This window comes from Acipenser ruthenus, chromosome 9, assembly GCF_902713425.1.
Source record: "Acipenser ruthenus chromosome 9, fAciRut3.2 maternal haplotype, whole genome shotgun sequence".
In the NCBI taxonomy this organism is placed as follows: Eukaryota; Metazoa; Chordata; class Actinopteri; order Acipenseriformes; family Acipenseridae; genus Acipenser; species Acipenser ruthenus.
In genome coordinates this window covers 59465626-59481457 of record NC_081197.1, presented here as the reverse complement: position 1 = coordinate 59481457, position 15832 = coordinate 59465626, and the positions used below count along the sequence as shown (strand labels likewise).

General features: G+C 43.9%; 2 protein-coding genes across 6 annotated transcripts in view; one reads left to right on the top strand and one right to left on the bottom strand.

Moving 5' to 3' along the window:
- LOC117972965 (E3 ubiquitin-protein ligase HERC2-like) overlaps positions 1-7033 on the bottom strand; it is a 71855-nt gene extending 64822 nt beyond the window's left edge. For all 4 annotated transcript variants that reach the window (XM_059030362.1, XM_059030363.1, XM_059030365.1 and 1 more), the window contains exons 1-4: positions 6869-7033; positions 5779-5872; positions 4257-4350; positions 2566-2697 (exon numbers count right to left, since the gene is read on the bottom strand). In XM_059030362.1, coding sequence (XP_058886345.1) covers positions 2566-2697; positions 4257-4350; positions 5779-5850 — 298 coding nt within the window. In that variant the 5' untranslated portion in view covers positions 5851-5872; positions 6869-7033. The remainder of the gene's footprint in view (positions 1-2565; positions 2698-4256; positions 4351-5778; positions 5873-6868) is intronic.
- A 1517-nt stretch (positions 7034-8550) lies between these two features.
- Positions 8551-15413, top strand: LOC117405887 (magnesium transporter NIPA1). 2 transcript variants are annotated; one of them, XM_059030361.1, is made up of 6 exons: positions 8778-8868; positions 10987-11034; positions 11107-11307; positions 11394-11484; positions 11724-11884; positions 14510-15413. In XM_059030361.1, the coding sequence occupies exons 3-6, from the start codon at positions 11235-11237 to the stop codon at positions 15019-15021; spliced, it is 837 nt and encodes a 278-aa protein (XP_058886344.1). In that variant the 5' UTR covers positions 8778-8868; positions 10987-11034; positions 11107-11234; the 3' UTR covers positions 15022-15413. The 2 variants fall into 2 exon arrangements, with proteins under 2 accessions (XP_034779356.2, XP_058886344.1); XM_034923465.2 differs by lacking the exon at positions 11107-11307 and having other exon boundaries at positions 8551-8868.
- The last annotated feature ends 419 nt before the right edge of the window (positions 15414-15832 follow it).

Genomic DNA, 15832 nt, shown 5'->3' with positions numbered 1-15832 from the left:
TAAGATGTGAGTAATGTGTTTCTAAGAGCACTGTTCCTATGATACGGCACATTTTGTACAAGCTATCCATAACCATGCACTACACTGTAAAACTGAGCTGCTTGTGGTACTGCATTCCAAAGTATAAAAATAGTCTTTTAATGGACTGTCTGGACCCAACATGTTCCTAGGTATAGGTTTCAAGCTAATTGAGCAATCTACTAACAGCACACCAGTAGGTCTAAATGGAGGGGACAACAGAAAAGCCAGAATCATCCGATTAACTTAGACCAAGCGCCCTGGCATATGGATGAACAGTTACTCTTAAACATGTGCCCTGGTAACAGCAGTTATTTCACAATGCAAGGCTGTAGACGCCAGCCTTCAAATAACATGGAAATGCCATCAGTTCCATGTTCTTTCTGGACAGCACTAAAGATATTACATTCATGGGCAAAAGGGCTGTTGACTCTGGGTGTTCTGTGAAAATTAAACAAATAAGCTTTCCTTCCTCACCTTACTAGTCAGCTGCTTGCATGAACATAAGAAAGTTTACAAATGAGAGGAGGCCATTCAGCCCATCTTGCTCGTTTGGTTGTTAGTAGCTTATTGATCCCAGAATCTCATCAAGCAGCTTCTTGAAGGATCCCAGGGTTTCAGCTTCAACAACATAACTGGGGAGTTGGTTCCAGACCCTCACAATTCTCTGTGTAAAAAAGTGCCTCCTATTTTCTGTTCTGAATGCCCCTTTATCTAATCTCCATTTGTGACCCCTGGTCCTTATTTCTTTTTTCAGGTCGAAAAAGTCCCCTGGGTCGACATTGTCAATACTTAAGAGTGTATTCTCCAAAAGCAACAATGTACAAAACACAAAACATATCTTAAAAACAGCCACGATACTCTCTACACAAGTACAGCAGCTACGTCTTGTTACAAGAACAGATGTGCTCCCTTTAAATCTCTCTGTTGACATGATTTTGTTTTTTTTGGCAGGCATCATGTGTTTCTTTAACCTAGGAAGCTATTTCTACCCCATGCTGGACGTGGAGGGTCACACAGCGTGCTACAAATGGTTGCAAAATAAATACTGGGTGACAAAATGTAGTTGGAGCCAAGCCGTGTGGATTTCTCTTCCTGGAACTTTGCTTAACGGCAGAGAATACCTTCCCAGAGGTAACACCTTGGCTCCAGTTCAGGATGGCCATTACCAACCTGCCCTGAGAATTTCACTTATTTTCCATTCGAGGACAGAGTTACAGAGGCAGGTTCCAGATGCCAGCCAGTCACTGAAAATTCCTGCTCTTATCCCAGGGATCTGACTAAAATTCCTGCTCTTATCCCAGGGATCTGGCTAAATGTTAAAATGGAAAAGCAGCAGAATCCAGGGGTAACCAAACAAACCTAGCAATATAAAAACTACAGGACACCCAGAGTACAGGAACCTGTGCTTTATTGTGAATTGTCTTAATACCACACACACACACACACACACACACACACACACACCTTTTACAGATACTTTGCCAACACCTTTTCTCTGACCAAAACAATCAGACTGATCAGGGAGACCAGTGATAACTGGCTGAGTTTAATACCCAGTCAGATCCAGAGTAACAACAATTGTGTGCTTTATCAAGAAAAATCACAAGATAAACTTCTCCTCCAGCGCTTCACATCACTGTCTGAGGAACACTGCTACACCAATGCGATCCACTGTCTTGAAAGACACGTATTTCAGAGTGAAACCAAGCTAAAGCTTCAGTCCAGGCAATCTGTATAAAAAAAAAACCTTTATACACTTTCCACTTGTGCCATTATAAACTTTTATTATTATTATTATTATTTATTTCTTAGCTGACGCCCTTATCCAGGGCGACTTACAATTGTTACAAGATATCACATTATTTTTACATACAATTACCCATTTATACAGTTGTTTTTTTTACTGGAGCAATCTAGGTAAAGTACCTTGCTCAAGGGTACAGCAGCAGTGTCCCCACCGGGGATTGAACCCACGACCCTCTGGTCAAGAGTCCAGAGCCCTAACCACTACTCCACACTGCTGCCCGATAAAGCCAATATTGAGACTACTCTACATTACAGCATACTTGTGTAACTGGTGTGTACATTTGTGGATCAGCCTAAATGAGAGATAACCATGGCGATTTAAGTAAAGCGTACAGGGCATAAGAAAAAGGGGAGATTATATGTCTGGGTGTCTATTAAAGAAGCTAAATGCTAAAAATGTGACCATGCTCTGCAAGTCACTGATGCACCGAGATACCTTCAAAAGTCACATGAACGTAACAAGGGCACTGGGCAAAACAAGCTCTTCGTGAATTTGATGTTCGAGAGCATAGAGTAATAAATAACCATTCAGCCTGGTCAAATCCCTTGGCATAAAGCATTACAAGTCAGATCCCTACAATGAGGAAGAGACTTCAGGAATGTGCACTACCCCCAGTCCTACTGTTCCAGTGTGTCATTTTAAATAATGTTTAGTAAATGTTTTTTTTTTTCCTGAGCAATGCAGCTAGAATCCTGCTGGTAGAGAGTCCGCTCTCCTGCTACTGCACCCTCCCATACCTGGCTGTCTGCCCCAGTCCCATGTCTCTATAATGGAGTGATGGACAGATGCTGCTGCCTCCTCTTCCTCCTTCTTCTCTTTGTCATTTGACTCGTCCTTCTTCTGGCTGCCGAGACAGTCGCCACTGTCCTCTGGAAAGGCAAGCAAAGCCCGTTTAAATGACAGTGTATTCTGGGGAGGAGGGTTCACTGGTATGATGTGGAATGACAAATACTCACAAGGGTAAGCGTCTAGAGGCAAAATGAAAACAGGACTTGGCCGGGGTTACAGTATAGTCACTGATCCCACAAAATAACTCCTTTCTTAGCCAAGACAGGAGTGTAAGTGGAGAATAAAAACTAAACTTTCCCATCAGTTATATGAATGACGGGGCACATTTATAATACAATGCTTCAAAACTAGAGGAGCAGAACTTGGTACGGGTCATTCCGTGACAAATCACCCAACAATTACACCCTTCAAGCTCTGATTTACACCAACCTGGGTTCTTGGGGTTGTTTCAGGCAGACTAGCTCAAATTTACATTTTTAGACTGATCAGGTCAAGGGTCAAAAATTATAGAGAGGTCAAAATGTGGCCGATGGGTACCCCCCCCTTAACGTTAACCAGCCTTTACTCAAAAACGGTTTGTGCGACAGACTTGTGGGAGGTGTCATTTTATTGGAAATCGGATAGCAAATTCAAAAATACATTTGAAAGAAAACAAAATGAAGTTACACCTTAACAATTTTTGACCTTTGACCTTGGGGTGAAAACCCAAAGAATTTAAATCTCAAAAAATTACAAAGAAAAGGTCAAGGTCTTGGCCTCGTCTGTGCAAAATTTCAGGAAGGTCATATTTTTGGTTTGCTTTGAAAAAATAAAAACCTCACCTGCCCTTTTTCTTTTTGAGATTTCACCCCAAGGTCAAAGGTCAAAAACTTTGTTAAGGTGTAACTTCCTTTTGTTTTCATGTGTTTTATACCTTTTGTGAATTTGCCAAGCGGTTTAAGATTATGTTCAAATGTAATGTGAAAATGTGTAAAGGGGGTTAGGAATGAACCAAAGAATGTTGAACACATGAAACAGGGAGCCGCGATGATGTTGCTACAGTAGCAGCTGTTGAGGTGTGCGGGGGGCTGTCGAGGTTAGATGTGCACACTGCAAGCCTGACTGTCACAGCCTTCTCTCATGAACTAGGACACGAACAGCCTCTATTCAGCTGCACAGCCAGTGCATCTACTCATGCAAAAGGCAATAATGCATAATGATTTAATCAGGTCCCCACAGCGGAGTCTCTCTGCTGCTATCTATATCCCTGAGCAGTTATTTTAGGAAGGCGTTAAACGTGTACTCATGTGCACTGTGTGCTGAACTGAAGATACTTGTTTCATACTTTTAAAACCTTTTAAAAGCAATGACTTAGATGTGCAGAATGTGAGAAACTAAACCTCTTTATATAGAACAAAAAAGAGAAGCGGACCTACAAGTGGAACAGATGGGTTTTGGCAATGGCCTTTCTTTAAATGAATAACACCCCAGCTTTCTTAATGAAAGTCTTAATAATCTATTACTGTTTGTGCACTCGCTGGTGTTTTGCATGGTTAATGAAGTGGCCAGCATATTTTGGAAATCTCAGTCGTCAATGTGAAATGGGCCAAATCACTAGGATTCGCAGAAATATTTTCATGAACATTAAAACGAAGTTCACCTCCTTGTGCCGACTCTTCCCCACTGCAGGTAATTTCTCCATCTTTGACCATCTCATTCCACAGCTCACACAAGCCACCTGGAGAGAACGCACGCTGGAAACAAGGGAACATATATCACTATCCAGCAAGAGGCAGAGCAAACAGAGCTGCCAGTGCAGAGGAAGTATTAAAAAACAAATGTTTTTAATTGCTTAATGTACTGAGTGATTGTTAAGGTTACTTAAATAATGCTATCTTTAATTCAATCAGATGCAACCCTCTACTCTGGGGCAACAGAGCCCAATCATTTCATTTACTCATAAACATGAGCTAGTTTATGTAGGGTTTGTAATACATGGTTTTGTGTTCAATGTGGATTTTATTCAACTTTATAAAACCGTGTTATTAAAGCACTAGCAAGCTGCTAAATGCACTGAATTCCAGTGAATTTATCAGGATGCTAAAATGAGTTTGCTCTCCCTCTTAGTTGTGTATATGAAGTGCCTGTGTCATCTTCTCTATATAAATGGTTCAAAGCACACACACTTCTAACACACTGCAGTTAAAATGCCCTTACAATATGAATCTAGAGTATGGTACTGTGAACATGCTGAAAGTTGTGTCATAGAATACACACAACCTGTAGAACCAAGAGGAATCTCCACACACCCCTGCTCTATGTAGTGAAGAGAACTGAGGATTAGAACCAAATATGTATGAAGAGAATTGAGGATTAGAACCAAGAGAACTGAGGATTAGAACCAAATGCAATAGGACATGTTAATCGGTTATATCTGTATACAAAATGTGGAAACAATTGTAGAAAGACTAGCACAGGTTTTGAATGAGACCCCCAATCCAGTAAACACAGCACCTGGCTATTGTTTATTTCTACTTGAAAGTACATGAAACCTACCCACAAAAACACACATGCACACATTGCATAAGCTGTCCTGAACTACCTTCAATGCATGAAACATTTAAAGAATCAGAAAACTGCTGCAGCCAAAGGGCTATATGGTTTCCTGCTTTCAATGATTTCAAATGTCATAATAAGCAGACAGAGAGACACACACCAAGCACATCCAAATTGAACTGTCAACCAAACATTACACAATGTACCCTTCAGATTAATGCGTACCAGTGTACAGCATATCCTTGAGCAATACTGGGGGAAATGTTTTGCAAAGCAAAGGTCCATCTGCATACATGGAGCTGCTGACTTGGGCTGTGAACTTCTGACGGTCCAGGAAATGGAGGCCTGGCATCAAACTCTATGAATAGCATTCACAGCTCGAGTATCGTACAGAACCAACCAAGGCCGCCTGGCACAGCAAGCGCTCTCCCAGCAACGCAAGTGCTTCCCTTTGGCCAGGGTGTCAGTGGAGTGGCACTAGTGCACTGAAACTAGCTTCCCGGAATGTACTCAGTAGCCAAGTTCAAAGCACCGTGCAATCCATGCCTAGTAAGCAAACGCCTCCACAAGACATTGATGATTGAGACCTGTAGACATGGTGACCCACCCAGTTTACATCTTCTTACCTGTAAATCCGTCTTCAACCACTTGGAATCAAACCTGGCCTGGGGATTCAGGGAGAGGGGCGGAGAAGGCATGGCTCCCTGATCTCTCTCCGGGCTGCAGGAGCGGCCAGTCCCGGCCAGAGGAAATGAAAAAGACATTAACATGCTGTACGCTTCTGGTAATAACTGGATTGTATGTACGATTCTCATCATCCATGCTTTCGAATCTAGACAATAGTAACCCTATGTTACAGTAGAACATTTTGCGTTAAACGTTTAAACAAAAATATTGTTTCGGGTGTATCATTGCTTGTGGTTCAGCAGCATGGACTTCAATCTGTTCTGAAAAAAAAAAATCCTCGGGGGCCTTTTGAAAGCACTGGATTAACGAAGCACATTTTACAGCAGAACAATACAATACAATACAATACAATACAATACAATACAGCAGTACTACACATCTCGCTGTTAAAACGAAGGTAGTACTGGTACTGCTATATGCAATGGGATGTGTCGTACGCAAATCCTGAACTAACAATACGGATTGTCTTACATTACAGCAAAAATATTTGACCTTTTCTGACCAAAGCAACACACCCATGAGATGACGTAAGATACACCTAGTATCCCCTAGATCAAGTCAAATAAAACCACTAAATATATGCTCAAATATGTTTGTTACAAATCCTCTCTTAGAATACGCTCGTTAAAACATTTGCCTACATTATATTATTAGCTCAATTTGTCCATATGATGTCGGTGGATACGTTACTGTTAGCAACCAACAATGCAATGTCCCACCAGGGTCAAATATTATATGTCGCATAAACCGTCCACGCACAAGAACTAAGGCGTTAGCACCTCACCATGTAGACGGAATACAAACATGGAATCTTATCCGCATTATTTACCAGTTTCTTTTTATGACAGAATTGACCAGCACCATATTAATTCTGCATTCAGCACAGACTGCTGCTTGTTTGATGCGAACTGCAGCACCTACTAACTGTCTGTACACAACCCTGACACAAACAGAAAACGCAATCTCTGCACACCCGACATTAGCAACGTTGTAATCGCTCTGCTTACTATAAAACACTGTTATGCTCACCTGATAAAATCGGTTTATTCTTTTCCTGTCTCACCAGTTACCAGCTCTGCTGCACTCTAATGCCATCCATTTTGGACCATGATTGACATCCCTGTTCGCCAAACGACTTAGCATTTGTTGCCGATGACGACATACTCGTCGTCCAAAGGGGCGGCATCCCTCAAGGTTGGTTGACTGAGAAGTGATCAGCAGTATTTACATGGTACACCTAGGTCCTTAAGCTATGTTATTGTGTGTTTGTTTCAAATTTCTATTTCTGGTAGTGTATATGTTGCATGTAAATTACACCAAAACCTTACTGCTCTGACTTCCATAAGATCTGCTGATTCAATGACGCAATGTACCCGTACTTTTGAAATCTTTGTCAAATTCCGACCCAATCACTCCGTTTAGATGTTTTGAAGCGCGATCGCACACAGTCATGAGAAAATTAAGCTTTGCAGTAATTCATGCAAAAACTCGCTTTCTGCTTTTAAGTGCTGCCTCTTCTGTTCCAAACGCAAACTGTGCGAGAGACCTGTGCATCCGATGCCCATTTAAATTAGCCGTCACTGAATGTAAGGGCCAGGGATGATAATGTATGTGTTTATTTCAGGAACCCAACATATAGCAGATGTTACTGGCATGATTAAGGCAGCTGATTCCGCTGCTGCCGGGAGATGCACAACACATTCCTATCATAGCCACCCATTTCACTTTCTCTAGTCTTAAGTCAAGTCAATAGAAGTATTTCTCTTTCGTCATCCTGGTGCTAACTGGCAGCTGTCTTTTTGGGCTGCTGCCAGTAGATGTTCTACTGGTTCTATTCACTAAATAGACTTAAACGTATTGCTTATATATATATATATATATATATATATATATATATATATATATATATATATATATATATATATATCCATTCAAAAGAGATTGTGATGTCAACACATAAACATGTACAATAAACTTGCCATTTTTGTTCAGTAAAGTTTCCCCGAACCTTATCTAAACAGCTTAGTTTGGATAATATGTTGATGTGTTCATTTCAAAACATGAACTATGACACTGCTGTTGAAAACGCTTTACATAGTGTCATAACAGTGACCCCAGGGGGTATATTGGGTACTCCAGCTAGACAAGGGTGCTGGGGTACCCCATGAAGTGCCATCGTCCTCATTTCAGAACAAGCTACTTTGAGTATTTTTAACTGGAGCATTTTCACGTATCTGTTATTTAAATTTTCTCTTTTACTCTAATTCTGTTAACCTCAAACGTGAAGCGATCAGCTACTTCGGGTCAAGTTTCCTACCGTATTTACAAAACAGAATAATATAATGTATAAGAAAGACAAACCAATGTGTGTGTGCGTGCGTGCGAGTCAAATACAAGGTCAAGGCTGGTGCTCTTACAGTATGCCTATAATTAGTTCAGTGTGCCTTAGCCTTCACCTAAAACAGATCAACGCAGTTTCTTCACATAATGCTGCCTTAATTACTGCAGTCAACAAAATAATATCGTTCGTTTTAACATTAAGGGAGAAAAGAAATCAGATCTTAGGTTGTGTTTTGCTATGTTCTGATATGCTGAGAAAAAAGAGAATGAAATCATACGTTTTTTCAGTTTGCTTGTTCTATTGACTAACAGCAGAGGGCGCTCGATGGAAAAGAGTACACTTTTTATAAAGCAGGGCAAGCCTAGTCTTCCTGCTTGTGTCGTTATATACACAGAAGCATTATTCTTATTGTGACGCGTTAGTTCACGTGTTCATTGCAAGAATGAAACTCTAGAAAATACAACTTTTATTTCAGGGGTGTATAGTGGGCGGAATAGCCAAATAGCGTGAATTACCTGTATACTGTTAATCGTAATAAATAACAAAGCTTGTAGGATGACTTTAGACCCGAAGGAAAGCACGGGCAATTCGTTGTCAGCTGGTTTATGCATTGCTGTGCTGTCCAGCTTTGTGAATGGATCAACGTTTGTCTTACAGAAAAAGGGGATATTACAAGCACAAAAGCGAGGTACTGTAAATTAAAACGGCTGATTCACTGTAAGTTTATTTTGCCATGTAGTGCAGCATTATTATTGATCGTCACCGAAGATTAAAAACTGTGTCAATTCACGAGACAGAAAAAAACAGTAGTATAGTGCTACTTGAAATTCTAATTGTCCAGCTACCCAAACATAATAGTATTATTAATACTAATGCGGGATCGTTTTCATTTCAGGAATTATAGTGCATGACCGAACTGTACAACTGGTTCATCGGGCAAGACAGGCAGTCACACAAGCTTGAGCTGCATGCTGATTAGCTAGGAAATTGTAGGTGCTGAGTTATTTAACAAGATAATTATTTGTGACACGTATGTTGTATTGAGTCGCTTAGATAATAAAATTAATCTTTTTAAATCTATGATCACGATTAAAATATATGATTAGAAAGTACAGCGAAAAATATTCAGTACATATCGATTTAGGGAATTAATTATCTATCAATTAATTAATGAACTAGATAGGTAGCTACAAAACTAGGAGAGGATATAAGCGAAATGATTATTATTATTATTATTATTATTATTATTATGATTATTATTATTATTATTATTATTATTATTGTTGTTGTTGTTATTACGAAATACATGGACTGAGGAAGACCCTAAAACTGATCCAGCTGCGTGCAGCAAACGATGTCCTCTTCACGGCGGAAAGAAACGCCGCGAAGCTGGGCTGGGAGTGACATTTGAAACTTATGTAGCCTGCACACCTTTATCATTTCCATTATATGTTTTTGCATTTTATTTCAAATTCTCAGTTTAAAAATAACCATATACATGTAAAATGTTCTAAATACGTCTTGTTCGCTCAGTAGTGCAATAGCGCGGTGAAGACATCTCCTACGTGCTGAAATCCTTGCCGCTGTTCTTTGGAACAGGAATACTGCAAATGCTATAGCCATTCTTCAAACTACAATCTTACAACAAAAGACTGCGTAGCTTCTTGCTCAGTCAAAGGTAAAGGCGCTGAATGATGATGCTGAAGTGCGTCCCATTTAACGCTTTTAGCTCCACCCTACTCCCTCGCTCACCCAAGTGCACACTCTGTGACGTCAGTAAAACGTCACGCGAAGTGTACACTTGTCGAAGGGTGTAGGGTGCAAGGGAACGGTTTGGGACACAGCCTTGGTTTCTGCAGCCACTCGCAGGTGGGTTCATTACACAATTGATTACGTGGCCAATCGGACAACCAATCAGTGCCTCACCTTCCTCCTTTTCATTCCACACAGGGAGCCACTTTATTTAATACTATCTCCTCCAAACGTAAATACATTTCTTATAGGGATTGGTCTTCACTCAGCATCATTAATATCTGCATTAAATAGTAAAGCTCCATCAACACTACAGGACGAAAGAAAACCAAAGGTCCTTTGCATGTATGAAAAGGATGTTGCTCTGGTGGTTTCTGGGAAGGAAAAAGGCTGCAGTTTCAATTGATTCTGGTGTTTGATAGCCAGGGAGGAATAGAGGCAGATTGCAATAAGACTTTGCCAAGCAAATGGATTGATTAAACCTCTTCACATCACCAAGATAAAACACCTCCAGAACAAACTAACCTAAGCAGGAAAAGCAATGTCTTTGTTTTACTTCAATATGAACTCTCTTACAAAACTCCAGTCTTTTAAATATACAGGACTGCTGTTGACATGACATCGTGTTCAAAGCATTTCCCTTGAGAAAACGTTATTCACAGTGTAGGGATTACCCTACAAGAGTAATGAAGACGTACAGCACACACCAGCATAATGGTTACATTGTTGCACATTTGAACCTTCTCTGTTGAGACATTTATGCAGGAATACACAGATATGATTTTTTATTTAAAACAGAATTCATTTATGAGGCACTTCATCTTTAAGTTACATTCCTGGTAGAAATATTGGTATTGCAGTGTGAGGAAGGTTAGTCAAGCTGGAACATCTGATAGTTTTGGTACAGGATGACATGTTATGACCCAACTGTAATTAACATATCAGCAATTTAAAAACTGGATGAATTCAGCCTCTTTTCACAGGATCCAGCGTGCGCTCCAGAAGTTTGGGAATGTCTAGTAATTCACTGAACTCTGTCATTGCCTCTTCATAGGAGTTTCATACCTAACTGAATGTGTGTGGTGGAGTGGAACACTAGCAAGTGAGTACTGGTCCATTTACTGTTCAGTTAAGGTGGCGATGTATAGACGTTCTGTATTTATTTTTTATCAAGGACACGTTCTTCATTATTACTGGTGTTAATTGGTCAGACGGTGCTGGTCAGACGCCCGTCGAGTCCGGACAGGGACCTCCCAGGGTTCAGTAGCCTGGTGATATCCGCTGCTTTGGTTGACAGTGGGAATGGCTTGCCGTTGGGAACCTGTTGATCCTCAGTCACCGCAGTTAGGTTTGGCTAGTGGCCAAAGGCTTTACTGTAAGTCTTATGGTATAAATTCTTAATGTCTGTGAGCTGGAGGAAGCCTGTGTGTTTATAACAAGCCTTCTGTTCTTTTTAAACAGTGGTTCTGGGCCAGGTAGGGAATTTCCTGGCGTACAACATGGCTCCCGCTGCTTTAGTTACACCCCTTGGAGCACTCGGGGTCCCGTTTGGGTAAGTCACAAGCCTCCCAATTGGACAAGCCTTTGTATATAGAACCCACACAGCATTGCCTACGTTGAGGTTTAGAATCAGGCCTAGAGGACCTACAGCAGTAGATGTTTGCTTTGAAAGCCTCAGTTAACTATTGTGTCAGAGTTCTTGAAATATTGAAACAAGACACCCCGCCTGTGTTGCTTACCTTACAGTACCTCGCATGAAGGAAATACATAAAGCCCCGGTCTTTCTCTTAGGTCTCTCCTGGCTTCCTACATGCTGCAGGAGAATCTCAATGTTCTTGGGAAGCTGGGCTGTGTGTTAAGCTGTGCAGGTGCTGCTGTTCTGATTATCCACGCTCCCAAGTCTGAGAATGTGAGCTCAAGGATGGAGCTGGAAGAGAAGCTCGGAGATCCAGGTGCATTGCAATTCAAATACCACTGCAAAAACACGCAGTCATTCCACAGGCGTTGTGCACAGTGCCTTCCTCGTGGAATGATTCAGACTGCAAGCTGTGCGATTGTTATGTCAGAGCTTGCACCTTCTCATAGGAGGATTAGGTGTAAATAGCAACCAGCATTAGGATTATTATAAAAATGACCAGCACACACCCCTAGTGCCTAGAGCCAGAGCCAGAGCCACTGCACCCACACCAGAGCCAGAGCCACTGCGCCCACACCAGAGCCAGAGCCACTGCGCCCACACCAGAGCCAGTGCCACTGCACCCACACCAGAGCCAGAGCCACTGCGCCCACACCAGAGCCAGAGCCACTGCGCCCACACCAGAGCCAGAGTGACTGCGCCCACACCAGAGCCAGTGCCACTGCACCCACACCAGAGCCAGAGCCACTGCACCCACACCAGAGCCAGTGCCACTGCACCCACACCAGAGCCAGAGCCACTGCGCCCACACCAGAGCCAGAGCCACTGCGCCCACACCAGAGCCAGAGCCACTGCGCCCACACCAGAGCCACTGCGCCCACACCAGAGCCAGAGTGACTGCGCCCACACCAGAGCCAGAGTCACTGCACCCACACCAGAGCCAGAGTCACTGCACCCACACCAGAGCCAGAGTCACTGCACCCACACCAGAGCCAGAGTCACTGCACCCACACCAGAGCCAGAGTCACTGCACCCACACCAGAGCCAGAGCCACTGCACCCACATCAGAGCCAGAGTCACTGCGCCCACACCAGAGCCAGAGCCACTGCGCCCACACCAGAGCCAGAGCGACTGCGCCCACACAAGAGCCAGAGTCACTGCACCCACACCAGAGCCAGAGCCACTGCACCCACACCAGAGCCAGAGTCACTGCACCCACACCAGAGCCAGAGCCAGAGTCACTGCACCCACACCAGAGCCAGAGTCACTGCACCCACACCAGAGCCAGAGCCAGAGTCACTACACCCACACCAGAGCCAGAGCCACTGCACCCACACCAGAGCCAGAGCCACTGCGCCCACACCAGAGCCAGAGTCACTGCGCCCACACCAGAGCCAGAGCCACTGCGCCCACACCAGAGCCAGAGCCACTGCGCCCACACCAGAGCCAGAGCCACTGCGCCCACACCAGAGCCAGAGCCACTGCGCCCACACCAGAGCCAGAGTCACCCACACCAGAGCCAGAGCCAGAGTCACTGCACCCACATCAGAGCCAGAGCCACTGCACCCACACCAGAGCCAGAGCCACTGCGCCCACACCAGAGCCAGAGCCACTGCGCCCACACCAGAGCCAGAGCCACTGCACCCACACCAGAGCCAGAGCCACTGCGCCCACACCAGATCCAGAGCCAGAGCCACTGCGCCCACACCAGAGCCAGAGCCACTGCGCCCACACCAGAGCCACTGCACCCACACCAGAGCCAGAGCCACTGCGCCCACACCAGAGCCAGAGCCACTGCGCCCACACCAGAGCCAGAGCCACTGCGCCCACACCAGAGCCAGAGTCACTGCACCCACACCAGAGCCAGAGTCACTGCGCCCACACCAGAGCCAGAGCCAGAGTCACTGCGCCCACACCAGAGCCAGAGCCACTGCGCCCACACCAGAGCCAGAGCCACTGCACCCACACCAGAGCCAGAGTCACTGCGCCCACACCAGAGCCAGAGCCACTGCACCCACACCAGAGCCAGAGCCACTGCGCCCACACCAGAGCCAGAGCCACTGCGCCCACACCAGAGCCAGAGTCACTGCGCCCACACCAGAGCCAGAGCCACTGCACCCACACCAGAGCCAGAGCCACTGCGCCCACACCAGAGCCAGAGCCACTGCGCCCACACCAGAGCCAGAGCCACTGCGCCCACACCAGAGCCAGAGCCTCTGCACCCACACCAGAGCCAGAGTCACTGCACCCACATTTTTTAGACAGAGCCTGTTTGACATGGGTTCCGATCTCCATTAAGATTCTTTGAAACAGGTGGAACCACTTTAGACGGAAAATACTAAATCCAACCACATCAACCCTTTTGATATTTGCATGGGTGGTATGTTAATTAGGTATCCACTTAATTTGCATAACATTCCTCATACTGTAGGAATTGGGGTTTTGCGACTGTTCTCATCCTTAATAGAAATATGGCCATAGTCATAAATGTGGGACATATATACAACTTATACTGCTCAAACTGGTCTTTGTTGCTAAACTCACTGGAATGAGAAAGTAGTACCCGATTGGAGTAATAAAACTCATGATGTCACACCTTACACATTCTTGTTCACAGCAGACAATGAGATTACTGCACCATTGTGTCATGGGCAGAATGAAATGAGATCCCAGTTTGAAGACTAGATCTGGGAACCCATCTGCAATCCGGTTTTGATTTCACTTCTGTGAGCAGCCTGTGTGTTGCTGGAATATGAGATGCTGTTGGTTTTTCATGGAACAGATGGCACCTGTAATGTATCTGGGGATATAAATAATACCATTGCCACAGTTGCATGGGTAGTTCCCACATTACAGAGCAGCCCATTAAGTGTTTCTAAATGCTAATAATGTGCAGTAAATATGAACTCCCTCATAAGTGGCTCTCGGCTCTCTTCTGCAGTGTTCCTCGGCTACCTCTGTGTCATCCTGCTGCTGCTGCTGCTGCTCATCTTGTGGGTCGCCCCTGTGCACGGCCCCACTAACATCATGGTGTACAGCACTATCTGTTCCTTGCTGGGCAGCTTCACCGTGCCGAGTAGCAAAGGCCTGGGGCTGGCTGCTCAGGACGTGTTCACTGGGGACCCCTCCAATCAGAGAGCCCTGTGTCTCTTGGGGCTGCTATTGGTCACCCTGGCATCCAGTGTCCTCATCCAGTTCACCTACATTAACAAAGCACTGGAGCACTTCGACAGCTCTGTGTTCGGGGCTGTTTACTACGTGACGTTCACCACTCTCGTCACATTGGCCACCGCCATTCTCTTCAGGGAATGGAGTGACGTGGGTGCTGTGGACTGCCTTGGCATGCTGTGTGGCTTCGTCACAGTGTCTGTGGGAATCGTTCTTCTGCAAGTATTCAAGGAATTCACTTGGAGTTGGAATGATGTAAATAAAGCTCCTCGTAAGAAAGACTGAACACTTGCAGTACATGCTTCTCCAGTGGTGCAGACGCTTTCACCATGTGTCCGTTGTTTTTAATCATTGCACATTGTTTGCACACCTAATATGTACATTCCAGAGTCACAGTAGAGGAACCAAATACTGTATCTTGCACAGCACTGACTAAACAGACTTAACTATGCTATAACTATATTTTTATGTTTTTATGTTGTTTTTTTGGTGTTTTGTTAATAGCTATGTTTAAAACATATGATTTCTCTGGTGTTTTGTGGTCAGATTTATAATACATTTAAAATGACAGCTATTTGTTAGGTTTGGAAAAAAAAGCATTCACGCAGGTTAAAATGTCTTGAGAAAAGCTCATGGTACTGTATGTAATATATTTAAAGTAAAGGGATTAAAATGGTCTTTGTCATAGCCATCCTCAATTATTCAGCAGTACAGATGCAACATACTTGATAACTGAACCCTGCACAGGAATATAAAATCCCCAGTGCTGGGATACAGTGGAGGCGGTCAGCTGTCTGTATACTGATCTGCAAAACTATTGCAATGAAACTTGGTGTTAACATGAATAACACTTGTGGGAGGATGTGTGTTACTGGCATGTGCTGTGGTTTGTTTAAAATAAGCTGTTGCTGCAGCGAGAGTTGCAGGACTCTTAGGAATGGACTGCATGATAATGAGCTCTCTACTCGCACCTGATTGGCTCAGAGGGTCTGTAATAGAATTGAAAGACGTTTCAACAATGGTCTCTAACGGGACCCGTTATCCTGCCGGTCTTACTGCAGCAATTGATTTGTAACCTAAAACAGCAGCCAGCCTT

What these genes read in the sequence shown, in the direction of transcription:
- LOC117405887 (XM_034923465.2), top strand. Translation starts at nt 8,736, where the DNA reads ATGACTTTAGACCCGAAGGAAAGCACGGGCAATTCGTTGTCAGCTGGT. An exon ending in GTGGAGTGGAACACTAGCAA is followed by an intron (nt 11,035 to 11,393) that starts GTGAGTACTGGT and finishes CTTTTTAAACAG; the next exon opens with TGGTTCTGGGCCAGGTAGGG. An exon ending in AGAGAAGCTCGGAGATCCAG is followed by an intron (nt 11,885 to 14,509) that starts GTGCATTGCAAT and finishes TCTCTTCTGCAG; the next exon opens with TGTTCCTCGGCTACCTCTGT.